Source organism: Mastigoproctus giganteus, chromosome 10 (genome assembly GCF_048544385.1).
Source record: "Mastigoproctus giganteus isolate SK-2022 chromosome 10, ASM4854438v1, whole genome shotgun sequence".
In the NCBI taxonomy this organism is placed as follows: Eukaryota; Metazoa; Arthropoda; class Arachnida; order Uropygi; family Thelyphonidae; genus Mastigoproctus; species Mastigoproctus giganteus.
In genome coordinates this window covers 132294282-132308956 of record NC_143584.1, presented here as the reverse complement: position 1 = coordinate 132308956, position 14675 = coordinate 132294282, and the positions used below count along the sequence as shown (strand labels likewise).

Sequence of the window (14675 nt, the reverse complement as noted above, 5' to 3'; positions counted from 1 at the left end):
CTTCCAACATCAGGCAAATTTCCACCTGAATACAGTCAGTCAGGAGCCTATCAATGATGCAGTAACGTACATCACAGAGGTTATGGTCCAAGCAGCTGCGAATGCTGTTCCAAAAACATATGCCCGGTTTCCACCATTTCCCGAACCTTGGTGGAATTCCCAATGCACAGCAGCAAAAAAGGCTCAAAACAAAGCGTGGGAGATATTCCGCCGATATCCTACTACGAACAACCTTATAGCGTTTAAACGTGCACGAGCCAAAGCACGCTACATCCGCCGTCAGAGTCAAAGGGAATCGTGGATCCGCTTTACATCATCTATTACCCAGTCTACCAACTCTAAGGTAGTCTGGGATAAAATCCGGAAAATGAAGGGAAAACATACATCACACCCTACTTCAATCCTAGATTATAATGGATGCGCTATTGCAGATCCAACTGCAATAGCCTACTCTCTTGGGGAAACATTCTCTAACATCTGTGCAACATCTTCGTATTCCCCAGAGTTCCTGGTCCTGAAACATAAAATAGAAAAACAGGCACTTAATTTTAAGTGTAAGAGTGACTGTCCCGATAACGGGGAATTCACTATACACGAACTGAAAAGAGCCCTCACTCTTTCCAAAGCAAGTGCTGTTGGACCAGATGGCATCCATTATGAAATGATTAAACATCTTTCACCAAAATCTATGGATTATCTGCTCACTCTGTATAACAGAATCTTTATCGAAGGGCAGTTTCCGGATTCCTGGCGCAAGGCAACCGTTCTTGCTTTTGCTAAGCCAGGAAAGGATCCAAAAGTCACTAGAAATTATCGTCCCATTGCTCTGACTAGCTGTTTGTGCAAAATCCTGGAGAGAATGGTTAATTCTTGTTTAATCTGGTATTTAGAATCAAATGACCTTCTCTCCAACATCCAGTGCAGCTTCCGAAGGAACCGGTCCACTTTGGACCATCTTATTAGACTGGAAACATCCATCCGGGATGCTTTCCTAAAACGCGAACACTTGGTGTCGGTGTTCTTTGACATGGAGAAAACGTATGACACAGCTTGGAGATTTGGCATATTAAAAGATTTGCACAGCCTAGGCCTTAGAGGGCATCCTCCTGTGTTTATTCAAAACTTTTTAGCCAATCGATCTTTCCAAGTTCGTGTGGGATCCTCACTCTCTCGTTCCTTTGGCCAAGAGGAGGGAGTACCACAAGGATCAGTTTTAAGTGTCACGCTTTTCGCCATCAAAATAAATTCCATCACAGAACAACTTCCTCCAACTGTAAACAGTGCCCTCTATGTTGATGACTTCAGCATTTTTTGTCAGTCGTGCAACATGAGGGTTATTGAAAGACAACTGCAGAAAGCCATTGATCGACTCAATTCCTGGGCACTTGCTAATGGCTTCAGGTTCTCGCCGGAGAAGACCGTTTGCGTACATTTTTGTCGTAAGCGTAATCTTCATCCTGAACCTGAATTAATGCTCGGACAAAATGCTATTCCAGTAGTGTCAAGCACAAAATTCTTGGGACTTGTGTTCAACAAAAAGTTGACCTTTCTTGAACATATTCGTCAACTTCGTACAAAGTGCATGAAGGGACTAAATATTCTTCGCTCTCTCTCATCTATACGTTGGGGAGCAGATAGGTGCACCCTACTACGTATTTATCGTGCACTTGTACGATCCAAATTGGACTACGGGGCCCAGGTATACTCCTCAGCTAGAGACAGTGTCCTTCGATGGTTGGATCCCGTCCACCATCAGGCTATCCGTATCGCTACTGGAGCATTTCGAACATCTCCTGTCCAGAGCTTATACGTCGAAGCAAACGAACCACCGTTATCCCTTCGACGTAAGCAGTTGTCTTTAAGCTATGCTTTAAAGCTGAAATCCCTGCCAGACCATCCTACGTGGACATCTGTCTTTGAGCCACGTTGGGAAAACTTGTACAATACCCGTCAGACTGCCAATCGACCTTTTGGTATTCGTGTCCAAGAGCTACTAAGAGAGTTTAACATCATGGTAGACAAGGTTGCACAAACACCAAAAGAGACTCTTCCACCCTGGCATGCTCATACTCCATTGTGCGACTTCTCCCTTAAGAAATGGGTAAAATCTGAAACCTCGTCATCTGTCTACCATCAGCTCTTTTCCGCACACCGAGCTGAGTATTCCGACTTCCTGCCCATCTACACAGATGGCTCGAAGTCTGAATCATGCGTAGGATCTGCTGCTGTCTTTCGGGACACTATAATATCTCAGCAGATTCTTCCTGAATCCAGCATATACGCTGCAGAGCTGCATGCTATAGAGTTAGCCTTGGATCACATTCGAACTTCTCAATGCCAAAGGTCAATAATATATTCTGATTCAAAATATTCTTTGAGTGTATTACAGGCTTTATTATCTTTGAGACACAACTGTCATCCAGTTCTCTCTCGGGTTCAGCAGAAGATATATTCTCTTCATAAATACAAATTTGATATCCGCTTCTGCTGGATTCCTAGCCATATTGGGATAAAGGGAAATGATTTGGCTGACACTGCAGCCAAATCAGCAGCTCCCACTAACAATTGTTGCCTGTCAGTCCCCTATACAGACTACAGGCAAATAATACACCAAATGATATATTCCCAATGGCAAGAACTATGGCATAGAGAGAGAACAAATAAATTATACCAAATAAAGCCTCTAATACAAACATGGCAGTCCAGTCTGCGCAGGAATCGGAGCGAGGAAGTTGTTCTTTCCCCTACTCCGCATAGGACACAGTCATCTGACACATTCGTTTCTGCTGAGGGTGGATGATCCTCCTATGTGCGAGCAATGCGACACCATTTTATCCGTTAAACATATTTTATGTAACTGTTCCAGTTTTAGTAATGTTCGTTTTATCGCTTTTAACCATCTGACTGAGCCTTATACACTCAGTCAGATTTTATCCGACAATGACAATGTGTCTGCTGTTTTTAGCTTTTTAAAATCAATAAACGTTTTTGCTCGTGTATAAAATTTATATTTTACTGTGATTTTTATTGATTTATTTTTTATACCTTTTATACATTTTGACATAGTGACCTAACTAATTAGGTCACTGAATGTTTAAAATTTTTTATATATGACCTGGCCTTGGCGCATTATAGCCTTGGAAGCTAATGCGCCAATAAAAAATCAAAAAATCAAATCAAATCAACCAACTGAACTAGTAGTAATAGTAGTAGTAATGGAGGCATGTGATGCAAGAAAGCAAGCATATGAGCTCATTCTACAATTACCAACTCCTTTCTGTGTGTTGGATGATTTTAATGTGCATCAGTAGTTATTTGGATTTTTGCAGATAGACAACCAGGGATGCATAATAGAGTCTTCTCTTGGTAACCTCACACTGATTAACAGAGGCTTCCACAGGTATTTACATTTTTTGATAGGTTCAACTTCTGTTATAGACTTGTCAGTATGCTTCCTGCATTAAAACACATATAGTAAGTACAAAGTGAATGTCTGAAGAAAATGAATATCCTTAAAGTGCTCTCTCCAGTGTCATAGGGATCTGACTGATACTCCCTTCTTCACCGATACTGAAACATTTTCTGATACAGACTAGACTGTGGTGTACATTAGCATTAGTAGAGGCATACGATGCAAGACAGCAATCTTATATAGCATCAGCTAAAAAAAATAAATAAAAACCCTTCCCATTTCACCCATCCACTCACTCCAGATGTTTGTCCAGTTCTGGTTTGAACTTATTTAAGTTGTTGACCTCCACTACAACAGATGGCAGTTTGTACCAACTATCAACCACCTGCTGGCTAAATGCATATTTCTGCAAATCTGTTCTACAATTGTTGTCTTTCCTCAATTTGAATTTATCTCCCCTCAGGTGAGTAATCTGAACAAGAGGAAGAATCCCATCAGCATTGAGCTTGCTCAAACCATTCAAGGTCTTGTACACCTTAATTAGATCACTTTGCAGGTGCTTAGTCTCCAGATGCTACAGAACTTAATCCTTGCTTGGTAACAGCAACCCTTTGTTCCAATCGCATTGCCCTTCTCTGTACTCGTTCCAGCAGCTCCACATCCTTTCTAAAATGATGCCTCCAGACCTGTATACAGTACTCAAGGTGTGATATGACTATTGTCTTATACAAGGGGACAATCACCTCCTTATCCCTGCTAGCCAAATTCCTGTCTTCATTGACAACACGCCACAATCTACTCTTGCAGCTTGTCTGCACTGCTCAGAAAACATTATATCTGACTGCACAATTACCCCCAGGATCTTTTCATTCTCCACTATTCTGAGTGTAGTACCACCCACTTGGTACGTTATTCTGGGATTACTGCTACAAATATGCAGTACTTTGTTTGGGAATGTTAACTTTAGTTGCAACCTCTCACCCCATCTGCTCAACTTTTATAGATTGTGTTGCAGTAATGTATACTATCATTACTGTCATTAACTACCCTGTCCACCTTCTTATCGTCAGCAAACATAGACAATAACCCTCATATACCTTCATCAGTATCATTGATAAAGACAGAAAACAACAGTGGGCCCAACACCGAACCCTGGGGGAGAGGACTGCTGTAATAATATTAGTCAACAAAGAGCAGTGACCATTGATTATCACTTTCTGTCATCTCCCACTCAACCATCCCTTTATTTAAATCAGCAACTTGCTGTTAATGCCATATTGCCCCAGCTTGTACAGTAGTCTTCAAGTGTAACAGTATCAAAATTATTTTTTGCATCCAGTTCCTTTGTAACCACATTATAGTATCTGATCAAATTGGTCAAACAAGATTTCCCCTTAACAAACCCATGCTGTTTCTGAACAATAACTGTAGTCTTGTCTATATGATCCTGTGTTTCTTTAACAAGTGACTTTCTTTAACAAGTGACTCCATTATTTTCCCAGCAACAGAAGTTAAACTAACAGGTCTGTAAATACTCATGCCACCTTTCTATCTTCCTTTGTGAATTGGGGATACATTTGCCCATCTCCAGTCTGTGGGGACCTCCCATGTGTTCAAGGATGCCCTCATAATCATGGCTAAGGGCTTGCTTTCTTCCTTTCCTACCTTCTTTAATATAACTAGATAGATCCCATCCACATCAGGTGCCTTCCTTATGTTTAACTTCAACAATTTCTCTTCCACTTTGCTCTCAGTTATTATGAAATCATTTAGCTCCTTTTTAGAGTTTAATAAACTTCTGGCCTTTGCTTCCCTACAGAATTACTCATGTCTGAATGTAGATGCAAAATACTTGTTCAGTTTGTCAGCTACCTGAGCTGGATCATCAACAGTCGAATCATCGATATTAAGTGGACCAACCTGATTCATCCCCTTCCTTTTAGAGTTTAGATAAGTAAAGAAGTCTTTGCTGTCTTTCTTTGCATCCTTTGCCAAAGATTTCCAATAATCTGCCTTTGCTTGCCTAACCTCCTTTCTGATTTGATTACAGATTATCTTATATCTGCCATCAGCTTCTGTGTCGCCTGACATTTATATGCATCCCATGCATTTTTCTTCTCTGCCACAAGTCTCATTAGTTCATCTGACATCCATTTAGGACTGCACTGGAACAGTATTTCTTAATCTGTATGAAAAGTCTGTTAGCTTCCACGATTAATTTCTTGAATGCTTCCCATTTAGAATTTTCTGTTGGTAACATTGTGAGAGGGTTCCACTGTATAGAATTTAAAAACTGTCTGAAACCACTGTTGCCTTTATGAAAGCAAATTCCTTTCCTTTTGGGGACCTCCCTCGAGTCCAAGGAAACTTTCATAATTATGTCTAATGGTTTGCTTACTTCTTTTGCTGCTTCCTTTAATATAACTCAATAGATCCCATCCACCCTGGGTGTCTTTCTTATGTTCAATTTCAACAGTTTCTCCTCCACTTTGCTCTCAAGTATTACAAAATCATTTAGCTCCCTGCCAGAGTTTGATAAGCTTCTGGCCTCCACTTCCCTACAGACTTCCTCATGTGTGAATGTAGATGCAAAATATTCATTCAGTTTGTCAGCTACCTCAGCAGGTTCATCAACAATTGAATCGTCGATGTCAAGTGGATCAATCTGATTCATCCCTTCCTTTTACAGTTTACATAAGTAAATAAGTCATTACTGTTTTTCTTTGTATCCTTTGCCAAAGGTTTCTCATAATCTTCCCTTGCTTGCCTAAAGTCCTTCATGACTTTATTGCAGGCTATCTTATCTCTACCATAGGCATCTGTGTTGATAATTTATATGAATCCCATGCATTTTTCTTCTCTGCCACGAGTTTCATTAGTTCATCCGACATCCAGTGTTTGTCTTTGGTAGAAAATTGGCATTACAGTGGCTCAAATCCATTTCAACACAATGTCGATAGAATAGCTCTAGGTGTCTTCTGAACATCATCAGTCCATAGTTTCTATATATCAATGCACGCAGAATCCAATTATCCCTTCGGAGACGGATGCTTTTGCTTACATATGTAGGTTCCTCCGTAGCCAGGTGGGCAGGAGCTTCAGTGTATAGCACATGCTTCTTGATTAGAACGGGGTTTGAGCCCATGACCACCAAATACGGAGGATGTGGAAAGGTCAGGGAATGACCACCGCATATCCCCTGGAGCAGTATGGCCTTAGTTGCTAATGCTCCTAAAAACCAAATAACAAGCTTACATATGCAGCCAGACTTTTCAATCTGCTCATCCTGTCTGGCCTTACCTATTTAACCGATCATTTGTAAACTACAGAAATAAACCCACTGGAATCATATTGAATAATCTAATGCTGAATTTGGACTTCTTGCTAGACGGTATCTACACACACTCTTGTAAAATGGAGTTACCACCGTGTATGTTAGCATTATCATTAGTAGTTGCATAGCATATGATGCTAGAAAGTATGCTTATGTAGCATCAGCAAAAAAAAAAAAAAAAAGAACTTCCCATTTCACCTATCCATTCCCTCCAATAATTTGTCTAGTTCTTCCTTGAATTTATTTTTAAACTATTACCTTTCACAACAACAGATGGAAGTTTGCTCTAGCAATCGGCCACTCACTGGCCAAAGGCAAACTTCCAAACATCTATTCTGCAACCGTCCTTCCTCAGCTTGAATTTATGCCTCCTCATGTACGTACTCTGATCAAGAAGGTAGATTCCATCAGCATTGAGCTTACTCAAACCATTCAAAGCCTTAATTTGATTGAGGTTAAACACCTCAATCAGATGTTTCAAATCAGATCACCTCACAATTGCCTAGTTTCTAGATGAACTGAAGCCTTTCTTGGTAAGAGCACCTCCTTGTTGCCTCTCACCAGTCTCATTGCCTTTCTCTATACTCTATTACTGCAGCTCTACATCATTCCTAAAATAAGGCCTCCAGACCTCTATGCAGCACTCAAGATGTAGCCTGACCATTACCTTATACAGTGGAATAATTATCTCTTTATTGCTGCTAGCAAAATTCCCAATGCATTGCCCTGGCAGTCTGGCTTCACAGTTCAGAGGACTTCATTGTGACTACACAATTACACGAAGGTATTTTCATTTTCAGAGCGCCTCCGTAGCCAGGTGGGCAGGAGCAGCAGTGCGTACGACACACTTCTTGATCAGACTGGGGTTCGAGCCCATGACCACCAAATACAGAGGATGCGGAAAGGTCAGGGAATGACCACCGCATATTCTTGGAGCAATATGGCCTTAGTTGCTAATGCTCCTAAAAAAAAAAACCAAACCAAGTATTTCATTTTCCACCACCCTGAGTGTAGTACCACACAGTTGATACATTACTCTGGGATTACTGCTACCCATATGCAGTAATTTGCATTTGTCAATGTAAAACTTCAGTTACCATTTCTCAGCAAATCCGGCTAACTTTTCTGAATCTTGTTGTATCATACTGTCATTAATGTCATTAACCACCATGCCATCCTTCGTATCATCTACAAACTTGCACATTAAATCCAATATGCCTTCACCAGTATTATTGATAAATACCAAAAACAATAATGGGCCTAACACCAAACCCTTGGGAGGACTACAGTAATAACATTAATCCACGAAGGGCAGCGTCCATTGATTAATACTGAACAATCTCTATCCATAGGAGCAACTTGCCCTTAATGCCACACCTTTCCAATTTGTACAGCAGTATTCATGTGCAACAGTATCATTAGCATTAGTAGTAGCAAATAATGCAAGGAAGCAAACTTATACAGCATCAGTGGGGGAGAGGGAATCCCTCCACTAGTTTGTATAGATCGTCCTTAAATTTATTCAGACTCCCCATTTCCACAACAACATTTGGAAATTTGTTCCAACAATCAACCACCACTGGATGAAGGCCAATTAGTGGCTGATTTTTGGAACAAACTTCTGCACATCTATTCTGCAACCATCCTTACCCAGTTTGAATATATGTTCCACATCTGTAGTCTTTTTGCACAAACTAGCTTTCACTGCTGTTCTCTGTATCAGATGTATGAGATTAAAATGTTAGTGATCATTGCATTTTACCTTTTTTTTTTCTTATTTAGATTCTCCTGTCAATAACAGGCCCAATGTATTTTCAAATATTCTGCACCCAACAACACATGGAGCAAACAATACTTTACTACAAGCTGAGATACATTATCGTGTTACACGTGATTTAACACGATTTACAGTACTTCTTAATAATATGCGTGTGATGGCTATATTTGATTGGTTGAGAGATGTTCATGAATTCTTGTCTGCATCACCAGATAGACCTTCTTCTAGAGGTAAGTTCCATGCTCGGTTTTTCTTTATTTAATGTTCACTAAATAAATATACTGTGTACACAGAAGTTTGCAAAATATATTTATTTTGTTATTAATATAAGTGTTATAGAGGAAAACCTGTTAAACAGGAGCTATATTTATATGTTATTCAGACAGTCTTGTATAGCATATATAAGATGACTTTCTGTATAATCTACAGTAGATTATATATTATATACACTCTTCATATTTTCAGATGTACATTATTTACAAAATGAAATTTTGTTTTCCAAGTTGGTTGTTATATATTTTTTAAAACCTGGAACTCCTAGGCTATGGTATCAGTATTTTTATAGGTAAGATGATGCTGTGGTGGAATGCAATGTAGCATCATAAAAAATAAATAAAAATAAGTAAATAAAAAAAAGTTCCACCTTTTATCCTCATTACCTGTTTTTATATGCAGCAAACTCCCATTATAGTGCATTCCACATATAATGCTGTACTATTTTTAACTCCTTTTTTTTTTTTTTTTTTTTTTTTTAAACCCTTGTTCAATTTTCTGCAAATTGCATGCATTTTTTCAAATTTGTAGTGTTCCCATTTAAATTGCCTTCTAATTTTTTTTAACTTATAAAAATCAATGTTTGGATATTACCCCCTTTCCCTTGAGTTTTGTTTTTAACTAAGAGACTAAATTCTAGGAATTTTGTATGTTACAGTTTGTTCAATTAATAGAAGTAGACAGTATAGGTGTTGTTTCTTTATTTCAATTTTAGCTTTGAACATTGAGAATCAGCTCTTTACAACTCATTGTCTTCCCATTTGATAAATGGGAAGACAAGAGGTGAAAGACATGTGGAATTTGCAGAATCACAAGTAATGTCAGTAATGAACACATTTTTCAAGAAAAGAGTGAACAGAAAATGGACGTAGAAGAGCCCAAATGGATTAACAACTAATGAAATTGACTTCATCCTCAGTAACAGGAGATATATTGTGAACAATGTTACCGTCCTGAACAAGGTAAACTTGGAAGTGATCACAGAATGGTAAGATGCACACTTGATATAGATGTAAGAAAAGAAAGGAAAAAACTGACTCGAATAAATTCTGCGAATGCCTTTGGGATAATAGAAGAGGAGAAAAGGCAGTATGTATTGGAACTTAAGAACAAGTTTGAGCTTCTGCAGAATTATTGCTTTTGATTGTTGTATTCCTCATCAATTCCTGTTCAGGAATTGATAAGGAAGACAACTTTTTGAAAGTGATGAAGCCTGAGAAACCTATAGGTAAAAATAAATCCAAAGAAGAAAAAATTAGTCAAGAAACACTTGTCATGACGAACCAATGGCGACAAATGAAAAGCAAGATAAACACTGACAAGGATAAATTTGAGTATACTGAGTTATGCAAAGCTTACAAAGAGACTCAGAGAGGACATAAGAAGATTTAATGTAAGAAAAATAGAACAAGCATTAAGGGAAAACAAAGACTTAAATCAGCAGCCATGAGCCGTAATACAGAAAAACAAGTGATACTGAAACTGAAAAATAGCAATGGTGTACTTATAAATAGCAGAGAAGGCATAATTCAAATAACAGAAAACTGCCATAAAGAATTATACAAAGGGTACTAGGAAAGTTTTGCAATATGACGCAACAATGAATCACAGGAAGCTGCTTGTTGCTGCATGTTGAGACATGTTCATACGTGCATAGTAGCCGCCGCGCCAAGTCGATGGGCTCAGTTATTCATTAGTAGTGAGAGTGTAAAGTGCTTGCGATGGCATCGTGGTCACGAAATGAGATAAGGACAGTTTTGCGGTATAATTTCGTGCGTGGTTTAACCATAGACCAGTGCTTAGAAGAAATGACTCTTGCACTAGATGATGATTGTCCACATCGTACAACGATATTCAGGTGGTATAGAGAATTCCAAAGGGGAAATTTCACTCTGGAGGATTCTGAGAGGCTGGGAAGGCCACGAACGTCAGTTACGGAGGAAAACGTTACTGCTGTGAGGAAAATGCTTGACGAAAACAGGCGAGTGACCTACCAACAGATAGAGGATACTTTGGGCCTAAATGCACCAGCAATTCGTTCGATTCTGCAAGATCATTTGCACGTGAAGAAACTTTGTTCTCTCTGGGTGCCGCATCAACTGACTGAAGAGTAGATGACACGACGTGTGACTTGGTGCCGGGAGATGTTAAAAAAGTTTGATAAGGGACAATCTCGGTATGTGAACAACATTGTGACAGGTGACGAGACTTGGCTGTACTATTACGATCTGCCGACCAAGGCTCAAAACAAAGTTTGGGTCTTTGATGATGACGACACACCCGTAATTGTCAGAAAATCCCGATCTGTAAAGAAGAAAATGATAGCTGTATTTTTCAAATCGAGTGGAATTGTGGAACGTGTCGTTTTGGACACGCAGAAGACAGTCACAGTTAAGTGGTATACTGAACAATGCCTGCCTAAAGTCATTGGATCTATGAAGAACCTGCGGCCAAAGTCAAGAATGGACACCTGGTACCTCCATCACGATAATGCTGCAGCTCACCGCGCCAAAGCCTGCACCGAATATTTGAACACGACAGGACTGAAACTTCTCAAGCACCCTCCCTACAGTCCAGACCTTGCTCCCTGCGACTTTGCACTGTTCCCGCATGTGAAAATGAAGCTAAAAGGGAGGCGGTTTTCCAGTGATGAGGACCTTCTACGGGCTTGGGACAACGAGTGTGCTTTACTCCCTAGTGAAACTTGGCAGAACTGGTTTAAAGATTGGTTTCGGAGGATGGAGAGGTGTATTGAATGTAGAGGAAATTACTTTGAAAAAATTAAATAAACAAAGCTGTATTGCAAAACTTTCCTAGTACCCTTTGTATAAGGAGTGGGGGAATGATGCCAGCAGTGGGGAAGATGTATCAGAAATTAGCAACACAGATGACATCCCAATATCCTTCCTGATGAGGTATAACATGCATTGAAGAAAATGAAGAATCAGAAAGCCTCAGGTGAAGTTACTGTAAAATTGGGAGGAAAAGACATGACACAGAAACTGGCAAGACTCTTCACAAAATATAATATGAAAAGCATGACACCTAAGGAGTGGAATAATGCAATCATAATTTTCTGCATAATGAAGGAGATAAATTATAAATTGGAAATTATAGACTAATTAACTTGTTATCCCACATCTGCAAGTTGTTCACAAGGGTCATTACTAACAGATTAGAAAGAATACTTGATGAGAATCAACCCAAAGAGCAAGCTGGCTTTAGGACAGGATTCTCAACTATGGATCACCTTCACGTAATATCACAGCTAATGGAGAAAGCAAATGAATATAAAACACCATTATGCATTGCATTTTTCGATTATGAAAAGGCATTTGACTCCATACAGCATAAGGCAATGTTTTGGACACCGGAAAGACCAGGCATAGATACCCCATACATCATGATTTTGAAGAAAATATACAAGAATGCTACCTCCTTTATTAGACTAGAGGGAATGATGAAGACAGTAGCAAATTTAAAATTGAGAAAGCAGTTTGACAAGGAGACACAATATCTCCAAAGTTGTTTAGTGCTGCCCTTGAGGAAGCTTTCAGAAGAATAGACTTGTCACAAAAAGGAGTCAGTGTGTATGGAGAGCACCTAAATCATTTAGCTTTTTTTTTTTCTTTTTTAATTCATCATTTTCTTGTTAGTTCTGATATCAATGCTTTTTATGTATATTTGCATTCAACTTAGTATCATCAATATCATTACTTTTAGTTTAATTTAATTAAATCTTTTTATTTTTTTTCATTTTTTTTTTTTTTTTCAGTGGAAAAGTGGTTGAATGTGCCATAAACACAAAAATGTGTAGTACCCTATATGTGTAGGTTTTCAACTAATGTGTAAACCCTTGCTTCGTAAATTTTATCTAGCAGAATGTTGTTCCATGTGGAAGAAATTTTATAATCAAGTTACTTTACTGATATATTTGTGCTCCTTCTTTAAAAGATTAAATTGTTTCTCTATTTAACTGCTTCATGGATTGTCCCGAGATATCTCGTTTTTAGTTTTAAAAGTTATTTGGAACAAATAACTTTTAAAACTACGAAAATTCTCGGGAATGAAATATCTCAGGATACAATAATACCCGAAGCAAACAATAATACCTCAAAATTTAGGACTGAAACATATTTTCTCTGGCATTTATCTGGCTAATTTTTCATTAGGCAGGTAAATCCTGCGTTTTCTCAGGATTTTCTTACCCCTGGCAGCAAACGACTGGCTTTCGTTTTACTTATATTCTACAGCAGTGTCAGAACAGTAGTGTGCATTCCTGTGCTGCCAATAAGAAAAATATAATTTGCCGCCCTAAATGCAGAATACTGAACCCACAAAAATAATTCACAAAAACAATATTGAAAAATATTTCGGCGCCCTCTTGAACTGCCTCCCATAAGCAATGCTTACCTCACCTGTCCACATGTGGCGGCCGTGTGTCAGAAAGTAGTTAATTCACGATTACTGCTTGTTGCAGGAGGTTACTGCTTGTGTGTTCCACTTTATTTTTTAAATTTATTTATATAATGAGTAATGAAGACTTTTTCTGTGCCTTTCTTTTAGCTCAAGCACTAATTTATTTTAAAAAATCTGTATAATTTTCACTCTTTTTGGCGTACATGAGATAACTCGGGATAGCCCAAATGGGTTAATTACTCCCATGTATTTTCTATGAAAAAATTAATAAAAAACACAAAAACTGTACAATGAGTATTCGCATGATGCATACTTTTAATCTGTAAAATAAAAAAAGTCTATCTGTTACGGCACGTTTTCTGGGAAAAAATGTTCCAGGAAGGGGTTGAAGCATTTTACTAGAACAGTATTAGATAGTTCTTGGTAAAGAATATATTTTACTAAATCAGGAAGAATGGAAGGAATGCAATCTTCTTTTTCCTTTTCTTTTTTCTGTGTATTTTTAACTAACCCATTACCACTTGGTCCCAAGGTGACACTTGTTTTGCCTCTCCATGTGGCATGGCCAGTAACCTGGCTGGAAAAAGTTCTCCCATGGCTAATCAAAATAAACAGAACATCCAGAAATCCATTGGCTTTGAAGACTAGCAGGATTAGTTATTAACTAAGAGCCATGTCATTAATATCAGGAACCTGGTTATTTCTTAGCAAAACATCAAAAGATTGATGTAGACTGAATCTGTACCTCTACTGCCCTCATCTATTCATCACAAGACCAAGCTATTGAAAAACTTTCACATTTTTGTAGTGAAGAAATGCTTAGAAAATGCAATAGGGACTCTTCCTAGGTAGTTGGTTGTTTGAGGTCAGTGGACTTACTTGTTGAAGTTGGCATTGTTTGATAGATTATGGGGAAAATTACGAAATGGAACCTTTTTTTTTTTTTTTTACCAGACAAAGAACTTAATTATAGAATTGCAAAATCAGGGAATGTTAACAAAGCAAGAAGTTATGTTAGTTCCCAGTGGAACATAATCCTTACCTTCGAGAATCCCAGACTACTGACCATGATCATGGCAGTCTATCTTGACTGTCATGCTAAAGCTTATATATCAAACCCTTACTTTGCTACAATTTCCAGAAGTTTGAGTGCTCACATGTAATCTGCAGAATAGCACTATCTGCACCACCCGTGGATCTACTACACATAATCAAACTGATGACACCACTAAAGTACACTTGTGTCTGGACTTGTAGACAAGAATGTCATACTTGTTTCAAGGCGTGATTCCTCAGGGGGGAGTACATTGATAGAGAACTGAGCACAATGTAAACCCCTTCCCCCATGCAGCCACTAGTGAAGGAAGACATTTTGTCATAAACGCGAATGTAGCATTAGCATGAGTAGAGGCATACGATGCAAGAAAGCAAGCTTATACAGGATTTTGGCTAATCCTGTA

The 14675-nt window shown here is 38.6% G+C and overlaps 1 protein-coding gene across 6 annotated transcripts in view; it reads left to right on the top strand.

Moving 5' to 3' along the window:
* The window catches only part of LOC150079291 (intermembrane lipid transfer protein VPS13D-like), a 1618665-nt gene that overhangs the window by 914045 nt on the left and 689945 nt on the right, over positions 1-14675 (top strand). For all 6 annotated transcript variants that reach the window (XM_090383928.1, XM_090383929.1, XM_090383926.1 and 3 more), the window contains one exon: positions 8529-8753. In XM_090383928.1, the coding sequence (XP_090240054.1) occupies positions 8529-8753 (225 nt within the window). The remainder of the gene's footprint in view (positions 1-8528; positions 8754-14675) is intronic.